This window comes from Pelmatolapia mariae, linkage group LG5, assembly GCF_036321145.2.
Source record: "Pelmatolapia mariae isolate MD_Pm_ZW linkage group LG5, Pm_UMD_F_2, whole genome shotgun sequence".
In the NCBI taxonomy this organism is placed as follows: domain Eukaryota; kingdom Metazoa; phylum Chordata; class Actinopteri; order Cichliformes; family Cichlidae; genus Pelmatolapia; species Pelmatolapia mariae.
In genome coordinates this window covers 22,302,043-22,319,526 of record NC_086231.1, presented here as the reverse complement: position 1 = coordinate 22,319,526, position 17,484 = coordinate 22,302,043, and the positions used below count along the sequence as shown (strand labels likewise).

General features: G+C 40.7%; 1 protein-coding gene across 4 annotated transcripts in view; it reads right to left on the bottom strand.

Moving 5' to 3' along the window:
* The window catches only part of dip2bb (disco-interacting protein 2 homolog Bb), a 41,521-nt gene that overhangs the window by 7,816 nt on the left and 16,221 nt on the right, over window positions 1–17,484 (bottom strand). The window contains exons 3-27 of one of the 4 annotated variants that reach the window (XM_063474225.1): window positions 17,024–17,167; window positions 12,721–12,846; window positions 12,315–12,641; window positions 11,764–11,910; window positions 11,569–11,586; window positions 11,018–11,137; window positions 9,247–9,444; window positions 8,927–9,018; window positions 8,124–8,234; window positions 7,906–8,029; window positions 6,642–6,751; window positions 6,394–6,496; window positions 6,167–6,231; window positions 5,799–5,892; window positions 5,591–5,710; window positions 5,383–5,497; window positions 4,995–5,134; window positions 3,262–3,398; window positions 3,056–3,136; window positions 2,822–2,949; window positions 2,453–2,567; window positions 2,107–2,308; window positions 1,150–1,262; window positions 662–685; window positions 100–180 (exon numbers count right to left, since the gene is read on the bottom strand). In XM_063474225.1, coding sequence (XP_063330295.1) covers window positions 100–180; window positions 662–685; window positions 1,150–1,262; window positions 2,107–2,308; window positions 2,453–2,567; window positions 2,822–2,949; window positions 3,056–3,136; window positions 3,262–3,398; window positions 4,995–5,134; window positions 5,383–5,497; window positions 5,591–5,710; window positions 5,799–5,892; window positions 6,167–6,231; window positions 6,394–6,496; window positions 6,642–6,751; window positions 7,906–8,029; window positions 8,124–8,234; window positions 8,927–9,018; window positions 9,247–9,444; window positions 11,018–11,137; window positions 11,569–11,586; window positions 11,764–11,910; window positions 12,315–12,641; window positions 12,721–12,846; window positions 17,024–17,167 — 3,035 coding nt within the window. The remainder of the gene's footprint in view (window positions 1–99; window positions 181–661; window positions 686–1,149; window positions 1,263–2,106; window positions 2,309–2,452; window positions 2,568–2,821; window positions 2,950–3,055; window positions 3,137–3,261; window positions 3,399–4,994; window positions 5,135–5,382; window positions 5,498–5,590; window positions 5,711–5,798; window positions 5,893–6,166; window positions 6,232–6,393; window positions 6,497–6,641; window positions 6,752–7,905; window positions 8,030–8,123; window positions 8,235–8,926; window positions 9,019–9,246; window positions 9,445–11,017; window positions 11,138–11,568; window positions 11,587–11,763; window positions 11,911–12,314; window positions 12,642–12,720; window positions 12,847–17,023; window positions 17,168–17,484) is intronic. The other 3 variants (XM_063474227.1, XM_063474226.1, XM_063474228.1) reach the window with 3 other exon arrangements.

Below are 17,484 nucleotides of genomic sequence, written 5' to 3'. Positions count from 1 at the left end.
AAGGACAGGTGACAGTAAGGTTACTATGATATATTGTTTTTGTCAATCACATAGATGATGTACGGCATTTTGCAGTGTATGGACAGATCAGTTTGGTACCTTGGCATTAAGAAGAATGTAGAGAACGTGGTCTGGGTCTGTCTGTGCCCTCCATTGTAGCGCCTCTGTCAAATACTGATGCTGTTATTAAATAAGAAACATAATTACACACTGTAAACTGAGGGTTTTTTTTAAGTGTATAAAATATTACAAACCCGGCCACTGAGGGTAAATACAGGAAGGGTGGTGTTGAAAAAAAGAATTTATTAGGGTCTAAATTTAAAATAAACAAAGCGGTGCTTACACTGAGTGTGCTGTCTGAGAGCTGTCTGGTATAAATGATCTGAACAAGAATTTATAGCACACTAAGCCAATATAGCTCTTATAATAATGAACACTAACTTAGGATGTGAAAGGTACATCAGCAATAAAAAAAAAAGGGTGACATTCATGGAAGGTGCTTATTTTCTGAAATACCAAAAAATTAAAATCCCATGCAAATTCTTGCTTACGTCAGAACTGAACAAAAGCACACAAACTAAAACCACAATACAATACAGATTCGAGCATGACCAGAATAAACGAGGGTGGGGAACATGCCAGAGAGGGTCGTGATTCTTACCATCACGGTGGGCCACATACAGAGCTACATCCAGAGAGTGACGAGAGAAGAGAGAAAGAAGAGTCCAGATTTTTCTATAAAACTGAGCTCTGGCTGAGGTAGAGCCATTGTTACAGTGGCAGCTGAAATGTTTCAGTGTTTCCTATTTTAACACACTTTACTGAGCAATGCTGTTAATCACATGCACAGGGTTCCTCAGCTTCTGAAAGACTTGCATTTAGCTCTTTTGAAAAACAGGAATGTGGTTAAAAAGGGTACGGTCACACTGCAAGACTCAGTGCAAAATTCTGATATAGTTCTTGCATACATTCATCCATTCACATTTTCATTTATTGCAGATTCCAGTTAATGTGCAGTAGACGCCAGAACATTTCAACCAGTGCCAAAGAGGATGAGAAGATGATCATTTTATGGCCACTTCTGCCATAAAATGTTTGATCGAAGCTTGGGTTATCAGACTTGGAGTTCGGTGCTCATAGTTCTAGTACCTTTCGGACCAGATCCTGATCTTCAATCAGACCGAGGTCTCTCCCTGCAGCCTGGGCAATCCTCTTTCCTGCCACCAGGTTTCCCACCATGACAGATGCAGGACCGACACCAACTACAAGACAAAACAGTCCGAAAGAGATAAAGTGAAATAAAGTAGGAGGCAAAAACAAGACAGGGAGGCCAGACCTCAAAATTATTAAAGCTGTGTGAAATCATCTTGACACAGACACAGACACAAACAAAAGGCAGCATCGAGAGAAGAGCTTTGAATGTCCTTCAAGAAGCCTGGAGAACTATTCCTGAAAACTACTTAAAAAAAAAAAAAATAATAATGTATACTTTATGTGGGAAAATTCCTCTCTGCATTTGACCCATTCACTAAGTGAAGCAGTGGGCAGCCATTGGGTGCCGGGGAGCAGTGTGTAGGGACGGTACCTTGCTCAGGGGTACCTCAGTGTAGCCGTTCAGTGGATTTGAACCCCCGACCTTCCAATAATGGGGCCACCACTCTACCTACTGAGCTAGCCCTGCCCCAAAAAATGACAGGAAAGCTTGTCTAAGAGAGTTCAGACTCTGTTTAAGACTGAAGGTCGTCAAACCAAATACTGAATTGCTAGAATAGTACAATCACTGTTTATTTAGATGTCATGTATGTTTGCACATTTCAATAAGTTCCTGCTCTTATTTCGCAGTTTCCTAGCAAAACGCCTAGGGGTGACTTGAGACATTTGCAGATTACTGCATATATATCCTTATGACTGCACGGCAGACCCATAGGTTTCCTACAAACTACATCTATAAACAGTCTCTGTGCTGGACTCCATTTAATAATTTATGCTAAATAGGTTTAAATTATGAACCTCCTCCCCGAGGCTTCGTTTGGCATAATCTTGTAAGAAATTGATGGGGATCATTTTCAGTCATGTTGAACAGAAGTTTGTGTCAGACAGACCTACCTGGCTGCTTCTGGCGGGGCTTGGGCAGGTTGGTGACACAGGTATGGGGACACATTAGGATGTTGCAGGGGTGGAGATTGCCCTCTAAGAAAAACTGCTTTGTGTCAGAAATGTGGATGCCGCCCAGCGGCGTTTTTGGTAAGGTGTTCGCCGGGACCAGAGCCAAGCAGTAGAGCCCCACTTGGTGGATGCTATCAATAGCCTAGAGATGAAACCAAGCACCGAGATTAGCTTTGCTGGGTAATGCTCTATATGACAAATGATTTTCGATAACTCCAAAGACTTTAGATTATATTGTAGACACACTGAATGGAGGCTTCCATTCAAACGCTGTGGCTGAATTTACCTGAAGCACCCGGCTCATCCACTGGAAGCTGTCCTCCTCGCTGGCATCGGGTCTCTGCTCTGCCACAATTACAACCCTCTCATCATAGAACACCGTGACTGAAAACACAGCGATCCTGACACACACAAGGACACACAAACTCACTGAAGATTAGCCAGAAGACGTGGAAATCAAACACAAATGAGCAGTTTAAAGCATACAGAAAGTGGAAATAAAATCTTTCAATAGTCCCTTCAGTTGTCAGTGTGGGGCCTGCTGTGTTTCCTCTATACCACTAGATGTCAGTAGTTATAAATAAGATTTGCACTTGACCCACCAAAGAGCTCTAAGATTTCTTTCTTTAATCCATGAATAAGAATTTTGCCTCACCTGCCACGGTACACAGTCTTGACCGGCTCAACTGCAAGAGCTGTGGCCACCAGGTCGTCGGCGTTGTGTCTCCGCCCGCTCACCATCAGCAGGCCTTCGATCTTCCCCACCACGAAGATGAGACTGCCCTGTACGGAGCAAGTGATGCAACAGCAGGGTTGTTATACTGTTAGTGAGAGAGACGAATAGTTTCAGGTTGCCACAGAAGTGCTCTAATGAAAGAGTCCTACTTACTGGGCCAACAAACCCCAGGAGTCCAGATCGCACAAATGGAATCTCTCCAATGGGAACTCCGTTAGCGTTAACCGGTATCACCTGGGCATGACGACGCAAAGAAAGAACAGCAAAACACACAAAAACAGAATCAGCTTTAACTGCGTCCCTTACTAATGATGGTGGCAGCATGTGCAGTTTGAGTGTTGGTTATTCTGCTTTCGCACCTCAAAGGTGTTTTTGGTGAGTCCAGGCAGGCCGTAGTACATGTTGCCTCCTGCACGGGAGTTGATAATTATCTCTCCAATTTCGTCTGTTTTACACAACTGAGGCGGTCCATCTGGCTTAACGATACACATCAGAGCTGGAGGGACAAAAAGGCAAAGTTAAGAAAACACGGACTTCCTAATTTAAAATAATTCTCTTGATATTTCCGGCAGGTCTAACTGTAGTTCTTCCTTCTCAAAAAGAAAGTTTACATTTACATGTTTTCTGTTATTTTTGCAGTTTAAAAGGATTGACTGGATTGACTGAATGTGGGAAAGTGTAGACTTTCAGCTTAAATTTGAAGGGAATTTAATAAAAGAGTGTATTACTTGTTTTAACAATTAACTATTTTTATATGCAGTCCCCTATCTGAGCATCATAAATATAAATGAACAAATTAACACAGTTACATTAAAATATTCATTTTAAAGACTTTGCTGAGGATCCTTTGCAGGAAATGGCTGCACGATGTCAGGAAGCAAACGGATAACACCAAAGAATGAGTTTCCTCCTTTGGGATTCTTTGTTGCCAGGCCTTTTGCTGCAGTTGTTTTTTACATTTTGTGGTTCTTTATGCCTTCAGTCTTGCCTTTCTTTACCTTCAAAAATTCCTGGGTTTCATTTTAGCTTAAAGTACAAATTCGTCTGCCTAACCAGCAGTGACCTGATGCTGCTGGCAACCTCGCACACTTATGCATCAGACTGCCTCCAATGTCTAATCTTTGTTTTCTACTGCTGAGGCTTATGAGGGGCTTATTACAGGCTTGGATAATGACATGTCTGTCTCCTAGAGGTTTGATAAATGTTTTTTTTCTCTTTATGATGGAAAGGATCCCATGATCACTGACCAAATTAGTCCAGGTTCAAGTACAACAGTGCATCCGTTTACCCCCCTCATTATTGTACCAACGTGCTAATATCCCTGCTAGTTCTCTGGTGGATAATGACCTCCACTGAGAGCTCCTTTAGTGCATGTTGTGGGTTCACAGATTAAGCTTTTAAAAATGAAATGCCACACTTGGAATCACTTCCAAACCTTTGATCTCATTCATTTATGAGGAAATATTAATGAATAGGCCGAGTCAAGTTTTCGTATGGATTGTCCAATTACACATGAGCCCAAATAAACAGGGCACTATATATATATAAAAATGGCAGTTGTTGGTACAATATTTTAGTTTGACCTCCTAAGTGAAAGCTTAAAGTCTGCATATTCATTACAAACTGTAACATGAACATGTGTTGGTATATAGCCAAAATAATAAATGCTGTTTTAGTGTTCAAAAACCCAACTGTTTATGTCATGAAGTCTTAGAAATAAACATCTGCCATGCAGATGATCAAAAAACTGGAACATTTTATCTGGATGTTGAAAAGAAGAAGATAATTATTTGAATTTCTAATTTTCTCATATGATTATAATTTTATGATTATATTTTTGAACAACCTTGTTTGCCTCCATTTTCTTGGAGACGTGCAAAAGGTCAAACAGAAAGATTTCAGAGCTGGCAGCAACTAGGCCTATTACATGTGGTTATAGTTAGTCAATATTGTAATCTCCTAATATGTATAGAAAACTATTTTTTTTTTAAGTGTCAGTCGTAATGGTCTCTTTTTTAGCAAATTAATTACAATCAAAAAAACAAATGCAAACGAAAAGCCATTTATCATGCAGCTTTTCTTCTACCCTCACCTCCAGGCATGACGTGCCCCACATCTTGTACAGTCAGAGCGGAGTTCTTGTCTTCCGTGTTCACCCTGATGACACCGTGGCTCAAGCCACCCATGGAAAGGATGGCACGGGCAGGGAGAGGTGCACCAGGCACTCCGGGTCTACACGAGTAGACAGTTCACAATCAAACATGGATGTTTCCATCTGTTAGCCATCTGCCTACCGTCTTATGAACAACATCACATATAAATTCTGTCTAGTTGGACTGAAATACAGGCTGTGAAGGTGACTTGTGTGAGACATGAAAGAATAGAAAGAATTTGGTTTCAATCTTCTTCTGGTTTTGTCTTTAAGTTTTCTGTAATGTTTAACAACATCCAAGAACAGTGAATATAGGTCAGTGAGTTACCTTCGTATAGCTACCGTCATGGCCTCTGGAGATGTGGCACAGGGGCAAATCACCTCAGGCTTCAGCCCATGGGACTGGAACTTGTTCAGGAAGGCATCGCAGGAAGACACTGACCCTGGAAAGCACAATTTTAAAAGTGTGACATCTAATTTGGCTTGTTGGAAAAGACCCAGTTTTACAAAGCAGCGATGGCTCAGGACATACTCACAGGGATTAGCACCATCAGCAACAATGAGCATTCGTAATGAAGCCAGGCTGATGTCTCTCTGCTCCCGATGAGCCATCATGGCCCAGTGCAGATCACGGCACTTCACCAGAGCTACACGAGCTGCACAACAGCAGGAGTTACATGGAGTATTATAAAATTATAAAATCATTTTTTAATACACTTCGTCTCAGAGTAAAAGATAATTTACCTTTATGGATGTGGACCCTCTGCACCCAGGAGAGAGGACAGGCTTTCATCACTGCATAGGGAACGCTGATCGTGTGTATCCTGTTCATTACAGCCTGGAATCAAACAACCTGATTACTGGAGGTGGCAAATAAAAAAAACTGGAAGGGATTTTTTTCGCTCCAACTTGACAAACAACACAAACAGTAAGAAACCCATTTTGTGATGATTTTGTGCAAGAAATCTCTTTCATTAGTAATTTAACATTTTACATTTACTGGAGAATTTCTAGTTCAGATAAAATGTGCACACAAATTAAGAAATTGTACATGCACCTAACTGTATATGCAGCATAACCTAACCTAGAAATCTACAGCTAATGACACTCACTGTGAGAACTCCATGCCATAAGCCCATGTCCTTTTTGAAGTCCAAGACATTCACCAAAGTTTCCCCTTAAAACAGAGACACAAAGACACAAGTGAGGTTGGCTATGTCTAAACAATCTACACTGAGACATGACTCAAGTTGTGATTTGCTGTTATATAAATAACATGGAGCTGAACCGAAATAAAGCTTTGTGTAATGGATGATACAAACACTATCCTTCTACTCACCCTCACAGTAGTTGCAGGCCTGAGTCAGTGATTGGCAGTGGGTTAACATGGCCACTTTAGACACAGCCACGCCCACCACTGTGCCCTCCTTATTTGCTTTATACTACAAAGAGATGAAGCAACAGATGAGCCACAACACACCAGACTAAAATGATGCTTTTAAATATTTTTGGTACTTTGACAGGATGGAATAGGTTCTAAGAATGAAGGAACAAAAGTAAAAATAATAATAAGCACAGCTGTGTTACCTCTATATATGCAGGGTCAGTGTTAGCAGTGGGAATGTGCGGCTGCCAGTCTTTGGATGGTTTCGTCAGGTACTTTGAATCTGTTATCACCCACTTCATTCGAGGCCAGCCTAACAGAGACAGGGAAGATATGCATCACACAACAATTTCGAGAAATATTTAATTTCTTTAAAAAACTGAAGATTTTGAATAGGTCATCTCCCCTCATCTACATAATATCATCAAAAGATGAAGAGAATCTGGAGAAGGGACAAGGCCAAAAATCTATATTGGATGCCTGTGATCTCTAGGCCTTCAGGTGGCACTGCATTAAGGCGTGACTCTGTCATGGAAATTACTGCATGGACTCAGGGACACTTCCAGAAATCACAGTCTGTGAACACAGTTCGCTGTGCGATCGACAAATGCAGTTTGAAGCTTTATCATGCAAAGAAGCAGCCGTAAGTGAACATGATCAAGTGCCGTCTTCCCTGGACCAAAGTGCTTTTAAAATGGACTGAGGCAAAGTGTAAAACTATTCTGTGGTCAGATGAATCAAAATTTTGTATTGTCTTTGGAAAACATGGATGCTGCATCCTGTGGACTAAAGTGAAGAGGGACTATCTGGCTTGTTTTCCATGCTCAGTTAAAAAGCCTGCATCTCTGATGGAATAGAGCTGCATTGGCGCCTTTTTGAAAACAGTATCTTTCACAAGTTTAAAGGTGCCAACAATGCAGAAAGGTATATGCTCCCATTAAGACAAACACCTCCTTCATGGAAGGCCTGAAGACAATACTAAACAGCATACTGCATCTATTACAACAGCTTCATAGTAGAAGAGTCGAGGTACTGAACTGGCGTGCCTGCCTGCAGTTCACACCGTTCACCAAATGAGAACATTTGACTCATCATGAAACAAAAAATAGGACAAAGAAGACCCAGGACTGTTGAGCAGACAATAATGGGACAATAATGGGCATTTCCTTCCAAAAGGTCCAGCAGCTGGTTCCTCAGTTTCCAGATGTTTATGGACTGGTTTGCCGCACAGCCCTGTTCTAACTTTTTTGATACGTGTTGCTATGAAATGTTACTTTTTCTCATTTAAAACATTTGGTCTGTTTTCCAGGTTCTACTGCGAATATATAATAGGAGTTTATGAAATTTGTAAAACAAAGCATCCTAATGTTTTTGACATTAGTGTTGAATTAGACAAAGGTTGCTTCTTTTTTTTTTTTAAAACAAAACAGGTATTCAGGACATTCAGGACAGAACTTGCTTGCTGACCTTTAAATTGTAGTATTTCGCCCGTGGGGGTCTTGGGTAGGCCTTTCAGGCAGATCTCACTAGTCAGAGCCAGACCAACGCCACAGCTACCGAGCAAAAAACCCACCTGGCTGATACCTGCATCCTAAACACGTTACAAACAGGACAACAAGAAAGCACTCAGATTTTTGAACATAATAAAAACATAAAATTAAAGTTTCCTGTTACGGTTTTTATACCTTGCGAGACAGCGGTACCTCAATAGGTACAGGTATAACTTCAGCAAGGAGGCATCCATAAAATGCCACCCAGAACATCCCGGGGTCACTGTTGGGGTACACCAGCGCCACCTATCAAGACAGTTTAGTTGGACATTAAAACAAGCACTTTCTGGGGCCTGTGGTCATTTTAATAAAGTAAACCCTCTTCCATATCAGTCGTTTTACGTAACAGGACATAATAGACATAAAAGCAGCATAGAAGCAGTGTGTGAAAAACTAAAAACAGTCTACGATTCAGTACCTTGTGGAACCACCTATGTTATAAACAATAAAAAGGTAGGGGAAAAGAGGTGTCTGGAAAAGAAGATGTCAGGATAAATATTAAAAAAAGGAAACTTGTGAAATAGTTGTAATAACAAATAATATCCAAAAAAAAAGGAAAAAAAAGGTGGTAAACCATCAAAATGCAGGTTAATTATTCACAAAAAGTTAGTTTTTGTCCTTTAATATTTATTCTTTGTTTGTTTTTTCTTTGCAAATTTTTTTCTGGGGAAATTTAGGTTAAAAACTGTTGCCATTTAGAAAATGCACATGTAAAATATGTAGGTGTAGGTCTACGCATTCAACTCAGTTCTTTGTTGTCAACGTGTATTTTTATGGCAATTTCTTATTTTTTGCTGTTGTTTAAAAAAAAAAGATCCTGCCTCCCACAGAGGCAGCAGCAATAAATCGTGATACAGTCAAAGTTCATTGCAAATACACAAGTTAAAAATAATCATTTGCTGTAAATATGTGTGTTTTTTCTGTGTGTGATCTCTTACTCGGTCTCCTGGTTTGAGGATTTGCTCGTTTTTAGTGCCCAGTTTGTTCAGGAGGGTGTACGCCAGCTTCACACTGCGACTCCACAGCTTCCCTAACAGACAGATGGTAGATTTTGAGGGGAAAGGGGGGGTTAGTACCTTTAGAAAAATATAATGTCAAAGAGTTTGCACATTTTATTTTACTATTACTAGGTTTTAAAATAATAAACATATATAATGTTATCTTTCAGTCGTCACAATAAGTGTTTATGACATTAAATGACATATCATTTTACTGACTTGATGACGTTACACTTCTCTCTTTGAATCTTGTGTCTCACCATAAGTCAGTGTATAGAGTGGTTTGCCCGTGATGTCGAGAGCAGTAAGGGCGGGGCTCTTCCCCTGAGTGGCTCCCCAGCGAGCCAGCGCTGCCTGCAGGGCTGGGGGCCAGTTACTGACCACTCCCAAAGGCTCCCCTTTCACTGGGATGATCTGACGGCCCTCTGGCTTAGGTGTGTTGGGGTCCGGTTGGGGCACTGTGAAAGAGAGACAACAGGACACTTTTGAGTATATTAGAGACTAATGAGATGAGATATCACGGAGGTAAAACCGGTCCATGCGGGATATCAGTTTCCTCCTACATGGTTTTCCCCTTTGTTTCCTGAGCTCTCATGTTACCTGCTTTTTTTTTTATTTACAATATATATATATAATATATATATATATATATAATATATATATATATATATATATATATATATATATATATATATATATATATATATATATATATATATATATATATATATAAAAAATGCCAAGATATAGCACTATCTCCTTATTTTAAAATAGATTTTTATCAGTGTTTTGCTTTACATCACACAAATTTGAATTCCAAAAAATCTCATATATAAAGACACTTATTTAAAATGATTTACAAATACAAAGCACTTTTCTGTCACCAGGTTGTGAAAAATGGTTCATTTGTACATCATTTAATTTATTACCAACATATTACCTGTTAGGGATGCCTACTTGATTCGTTAATTATCCTTATTTAGTGTTTTTACTAACATTTTCAAACTTTAAAGCCAAGTACAAACAGCTTTTTCCTCATAAATAGCTCAACATAATCAGTAAAGGATTAGAAACATTTTTTGAACTGTCAGAAAAGCAATTGCTCTAAAAGAAATCCAGGAATCTCTGTATGTCTCTGCATGTGTCTGTACATCTGGTTTGCAGGCAACCCGACAGAGTGCAGTGTTGACTTTGAAGTTTTCTGTGAGCTACTTTCCTTATTCACAAGGGGTCACTATAGCAGAGAGATCCATATATTTTATGTGGCAGTTTTTATACCAGATGGCCTTCCGGACGCAAGCCCAAAGGGATTTTTGTCTCCTCCAGGGAGAGAAACCAGGGATTGTCGCTTGCTAGGTGAGTGCATGCACCACTATACCATGGAGTCACTAAGTTTGAAGTTTTCAATAACACTGCACGTGAGACGTTCAGAGAACATCAGTAAATTCTAGCCTGGCCACACACCTTTACAAGCAAATTCTCAACCTGCAAAAGAAATTTGGGGACATTTATAAAACAATCAGTTCTTACCACATATGCCATGACTAAACCAGTCATAGCATATGTGGTTTAATAAAATAATACAAACTAGGTTTCTGCTTACCAGCAGCTGTTGACTCAGTTAGCATTAGCTCTGATTTCTGGGCAGATTACAGTGTTTATAAGCAGTGGCATACATGCTTTCACTGCATGCATCCTTAGAGTTGTCCTCTTTTAGACCAACTTCCTGCAAGTGTGGCATTTAGGAAACATCTTTGACATGTAGCCCCTAAAATATCCTGCATCACACTCACCCTAAATGGGAACTTTCAAACTCTTTGGCTTATTAGACAAACAAACCTAAATATACATTGGTAAAACAGGCAAGCGTTCATAAATAATCAGAAATGTCTTTTTGGAGCACTACATCTGACTATTTTAACTTATTATAAAACGCTGGAGTAAGGAGGGGTACAAATTCCAATTTCTCTATGTGTAATTTGTGCAAGTCAAACAGTCTACCGCTACAGCTAATTCAGTGCAGCAGCGTACCTTCTACGATCTCCTCGGCGTCATCGGTGAAGAAGTCACTGAGCGGGGGCCTCTTAGGCCTCTTCAGGGTGTTCAGCAGCTGCTGAATCTTAGTGGAGACCCTGCTGCTTACAGGAACTCCTACAGGCAGGGTGAAGGTGGAGAGGGGCAGCAGCAGGGATAAATACACAGTCACACATCCCACGGCTCTGACACACAGTGACAGAACATTAGCACATTGTTTAAGCGTCTTACCATCACATAGTCTGCTGTTTTTCATGCCGTTACTTTTTAGTAAAAAATTGAATTAACCACAAATACACGATTTTGAATCAACTGTAACATATGTCCGGACTGAAAAGCAGCAGCGCGGTGGGTGGCGTCAACACAAGGAGAACGGAGTGAGAGCCAGGATAAAGGTTTTTTTGGTTTGGGATCACACATGAGGATTCTTTTTGTGCGTGTAGACGTTGCTTTTGTTTCATATCCTGGTAAAATCACTAAGTACACACAGCAGGGAGAGTCAGAAACACAGAACGCCATGGACATTGTAGATTAAGGAGTTTCCTTACTCTGTATATTACCTCTTCCTATCAGCCAGTCAAAAATAATTTGACAGAGTGGAAAAAAAAAGAAAAAAAATCGGGAAGAAAAACAACTTGATTAATAAAAAGGTCACAGCTGGAAGTCAACACTTATTTGAAGAAAGAGAAATCAGATTCTTGCAAAGAGACACAAAATGTTAAAAATTAACTGTTCTCCATTACCATCCGCTGTCTCCATCATGCTCGAGCGGCTCTGTCCCCGGCTCATCCCTCGGACGACAGCGTTGGAGGGCAGGTCCACGCGCGGGCCTCTGGCCGGAGGGGCCACAGCTGTCACATCTGGAGGAGGTGCACTATTCTCTGAGTGGGCTGTAAGGGAAAGCAGTGAGATGTCCACGTGTTTTAATGGGACGAATGTACTGTAGCTATAATTTTAATTTTAAATTTAAAAAATAAAAATAAAACACTTATGCATTAGCAAAAACAAAAGACTATTATTACCTTCACACATGGCAGTTAAAAACCCTCAGTTTATTTGTATGTGAAACACTACTCACAAGCTAACTATAGCTGGTAGGTTTATGTACTCTGCATTAGAGGATTAGGCTATATTAAAGCTAGTTGTACAGCATTACATAAATTGACCAATCAGATGATCCAAACTTTTTACCTGCTGCTTTTCCTCCAGTTAAATAATTAATAAGTCTACTGTTCTTTGCTTTAACATGCGCAACATCCGCACAGAATATTCTCCACACAGGCGCACGTCTCACCAATGCGACTGTGAGCCAGCATGTCCGTCACTGCGGCAGTGCGAGGCTGCTCGTGGGGCTGGTGCTGAGGTTGGTACTGTGGTTGGTGGTGAGGCTGATAAAGAGGCTGGTACTGCGGTTTGTACTGAGGCTGAGGTTGGCTCTGAGGCTGTGGTTTGGCCTCCTGGGAGAGGGTGGAGGAGGCCGAGGAGGAAGTGGAAGAGCCCTGAACAATGTGGTTGACCCAAGACTCCGGACTCTGCAGGTTGGGGTTGACCTGAGGCTGGGGAGCAACCACTGACGACTGCCTGCGCACGGCTGTCTCATCTTCGGACCCAGACGAGGAGTCTGAGTGCAAGAAAACAAAATGTAAATGTCCATAATTCTTAACTAAAAAGTCCAACTTTAATGCCTTCGCACGTCCTACCTGGTGGTGTGCGTGTTTCAATGGGTGACTGCACGTATGTGGACCTCCGTTTGGTAGGCATGGGAAGCGCCATCTTCTCCTCCTTATGTTTAGCCAAGGCAGCTTGTACTGCCTCAGTATGGATATCTGTATTGACACAAACACATTTAGTTTAGGTAGAGATTAGTTCCAATGGCTTTGGATCTCATTCAGAGCAACAAAACAAAGAAGGCCACAAAGAAAAAAAGCTGTTAACATTCTTTCAACATGACTCAAGAATGTACATTTTGTTTACTACCTCCATTTATGGTCTTTTTCTTCCATTAGTGAGACCTTTTCTTTTCCGTTATATGAAAGTTTATTGAACTACTTCAAAGAGTCACCGCTGTGTGAATAACATTTTCATATGTCTGAATGATTTCCATTGGGGATCTCAACCGAGGAGCCTAGCCCCCTAAATGAGATTTCAAGGCACAGTAACTAACTTTAGGAGTCCCACGATAAAGAGAAAAAGAAGAAGAGAAAAATCTAGCAAGCTTGCAAAATAATGATGAAAAACATTACTTTGCTCTAGCTGATGACAGCATTTTTTGAGAGCAGGAGTGTAGTGTTATGTCTATAAGTCATGTTTAAAACTTGAAGAACGGTGACAGGTGAGAAGCCTGAAGAAATTCTTACAGGAAGACAGCGTTTTCCCAATGAAACGGCACACAGAAGGAGAGAGCCAAGCCGTGTATTAGCCCACTCACATGCCTACACGCGCAAATGCACACAGTAATGAATGCAGAGATACTTTCGCTTGATGACACCCACAGGCGCATTAAAAGGCACCGCGTAAACAGACGCACGCTCAGACCACGTAACAGAACACGCGCCACAAAAGACGACTTAGTGAATTTTCACATCTATCGACTGGAGGGCATCATTTTTGTTGAAACATCAACAGATTTAAATAAATCACAGAGCACAGCTCATTTCACAGCAGCAGTGGGGACCATAATTACATAACTGCCATTCTGCTTAACAGATTGTTCTCAGCTAAATCATTCTCTCTCATAATGTGCTGTTGCGCATCCTCGCACCGGAGCGTCAGGAGAGACGACTCCTCACACATATCCGGGAGGATGAGGGCGGTTTCCACGGTGATGGGCACAGTGGGGTGCGTGGCAACTTGTGGTGAGTTTTACTCCAGTTCCAATCAACACTGACATGTGGGCAGCTGAGGACCTTTACTTAGTTATATCTTTGATGCATGCCCGTTTTATTTATCTTCTTAATCTGAATCTAAAATGGTGTACATAAAACATAAAGTGTAATCATAGCGAGAGCAGCTCCAGAAAGCAGTCAGCGGTGTATTCAAGTGAACTCCATAGTGACAGGCTGTGTAAGAGGTGTAATAACTGGAGGAAGCCAGAGGTAATTAAATTGTTCTGCAGTCTGTTAAAATTATAACCACCTTATTTTTTGTGTTCCTCACTGCTGCAGTTTCTACTATTCTTACATTATTTTAGGCTATAACACTTCTAATTAGAAATCTCTGACCTGCCATTTTCTAACAACATGACTCAAGGTCATCAAGTTCATTTTTTCTGTCGAGTAGGATCACAACTTTGGTTCTGATAGAAACTCCTCATCAGTTTTTGGATGAACTGCCATTATAAGCCTACTATAGTAATCCTTTGTTCCCCAGAGGGGTACACCTCCTGACTTTAGTGATCTTCTTTTTTTCCTCATGCCACCATCAGAAACACATTTGCATTTTTATTTTAATTTTTATGTAAAATGTGTCAATACATGCTGCCAGCCTTTATCATGAGATATCCATGTGCCTCAGGGTGAAATGTAACACTTTTGATGATTTTTTTCATTAGTGCAAAATTACAACAAAGTACCTCAAAACTGATGGGCTCAGCTTTAGCTTCTGTTTTACTGCACATTAGCAAAACGTGTGCAAGCTAATTAACATGCTAACGTCAGTTATTAGCATTGCCGTTGTACATGGCAAGACTAGCATTCAGCTTCAGCATACACCCCCATAAACTTACTACCACAACTCTTCTTCCCCTCACCTACAACCGGTTGTGCCAGATTCCCTTTTAACAGGAAGAAACCTGCTGGAGGTTTCTTCCTGTTAAAAGGGAGTTTTTCCTTCCCACTGTCACCAAATGCCGGCTCATAGGGGGTCATTATTGTTGGGGTTTTCTCTCCATTATTGTAGGGTTGCTACTTTACAGTATAAAGTGCTTGAGGCAACTGCTGTTGTGATTTGGTGCTATATAAATAAAACTGAATTGAATGGAATCACCACAGCTGCAGACTTAGTCGTGTAGCCTAAGATTTGCAAAAGTCAGGAACAGAAATATTGTTTTATACATTCTGTGCTGAAACTGTTTTTGTTGATTTTCTCCAAACCTCAGAGTTAAATATGCACTATGTGGACACAGTATTGGGCCAAACAATGCCTTAATCTTGGAATTCAGGTGTTTTCAGTCTCATTGCCACAGGTGTATAAAACCAAAGAAACCTAGCCACACAGCCTGCCTCTAAAAACAGTTCTGAAAGAATGGGTCCTCTTAGATTTTAGTTTAATAAACATAATTGTGAAAACATCAATGTGTGTAGTGTTGTATTTCCTCAGTGCATCAATATATTTGCATATTCTGTATTTTCCAACATGTAAAGGAACTTCTTGTCCACTGTGACACTCCTTTTTGTTCTCATCCTGCAATATAAAATTAGTTGAGAAATACCATCTGCCATTCAGCTTGGTTTTATTTTACATTTTCTCATCTCTCAATTTAACCACTTTTGCAGTATTTGCAATTCTTTATACCAGAATTCATTTCATATGTAGGAGACTTTCGAGACTATGAAAACATTGTGGAACAAAGCACAACAATTCTGGGAGCAATTTTCATTCCACTAAATATGGAATCCAAATTAAGGGTTTTGAACCACAGAAGTGACTGTGACATAGACAATAGCACAGATAAATGCATGTGTCTCAAATCTAAATTCACTGCCCACTACACTGTAAACTACTGATTGTCTTATAAAAGAGCAGTAACTGAATACACAAGGGAGCTTTATTGCCAAGTTTGACTCACAGTAAGTATAACAATCATAGCCTGACCAACATAACAACAACCTATTTTGAAGCCAGGACACAAATATGTACATAGCTTTTTGGAGCTTTCAATATTTAAATTCTTATCTATCATGCAATGCCATCAGCAAAACATCAAAACAAAGAATTTTTTCCTAACACAGACCTGTTATCACAATTTCAATTTAGCCTCTACTGAGTTTTTTTAAGCTCTAATCTTTCTGAATCCTCCAACCAGATTAAACAAAAATAATGTATGTTGCCCCTGCCAGTCAGATTTTCTATAAAGCTGAAACATTTTTAGACAACTCTCCACCAAACTCCAGTCTGACAGACAGACTTTAGATTAGTCAGCCTGGCATTTAGCATGCTGCACAGGCTGAGAGGCTTTTTAAGAAAAGAACCAGCAGGGTGTGGGTCAGCCCACAGGGAGATGCTTTTAGAGTCCGACTCTCAGTCAACAAACACTAGTTGTGTCCTGCACACGTGCTTTGTGCTTCTCTTGTCTCATCTTCACGTGAAAAGGAAACAACCATCTCTGAATCGAGGAGGGGGCCTAAGGGTACATCTTTCACCATGTAACAATGCTGAGATTGCAGACATTCACTACTCTCTGTGAATGGTACTCGTGGCTATTGATCATCAGTCTTGACAACTTACACAGTAATGATCATGAAACTGGCCGCACAGCCCCACTGTTAGTCAGTGGTGTTGGTTTTGATCATTAAGTAAATATAGTGTTTATAAGGCTGAGGAAATCTGCAGTAAGCTGCAGAAAATGTCACATGGATGAGTGACAAAACGGTTCTCCCACTGAAAACACAGCGGCTGAACAGAATCAACTTTCTCAGATCTTTACCACTTATATAGGATTTTTTTTGTAAAAAAAAAAAAAAAAAAAAAATCTGTATTCCCCTGCTCTCCTCACAACCTTCTCACACATAGCCAGCCATTGACATCACTCTTCTCCCTGAGAAGGGGGTCCTCACTGAGGGGGCTTCCCAGCTGCGGCAATGCACTGCTGTCTGCCTCGCTCACACACACGTTCCCCACAGCTCTTTAATTTGTCCCTTTGAAACAGTTCAGGATCTGAGCTTAAAAACAGACTGTTGTCGGATCGTTTCAGCTCTGAAAACTGTGCTGTAGTGCGCTGGTGTGACCGTGGTGGGACAACCAAAGTGGGATGAAGAACATTTTGGCGCTGGACTTCTTGCTCACCTGATCTGTAGCGGTCATCCCGGGTTCCTCCACTGCGATGCGTTCTGCGAGCGCGTCGCTCACGATACCGGGATGAGCTGGAGGGTGGAGGTGCATGGCTCGTGGAACTAGGAGCAGGAGGCTGTACGTTTTGAGGAGGTGGTGCTGTAAAATAAACACAAAATACATGCATTGTTACAAAACAATCAAAAACTGCTTTACATACTCATTTCCGCAAACACTTTGATTTAATAGGCAGAAGACTTTCCTGTAACAGGCCTTGAGTATCTGCTGAACTTTTGTTTAACTGTTTCTGTTAAACACTATCTGTTTAACTGGGCTGTGGAAGGTGATGATTTGGTTTATGTCCTTCTGCACTACCCGCCAAGAGTCAGAGCCATATAGCAGCACTGTCTTAACATTGCTATTGTAGAGCTGGAGCTTGGTTTTGATCCTATATATTTCTCAGTCACCTAAGAGCA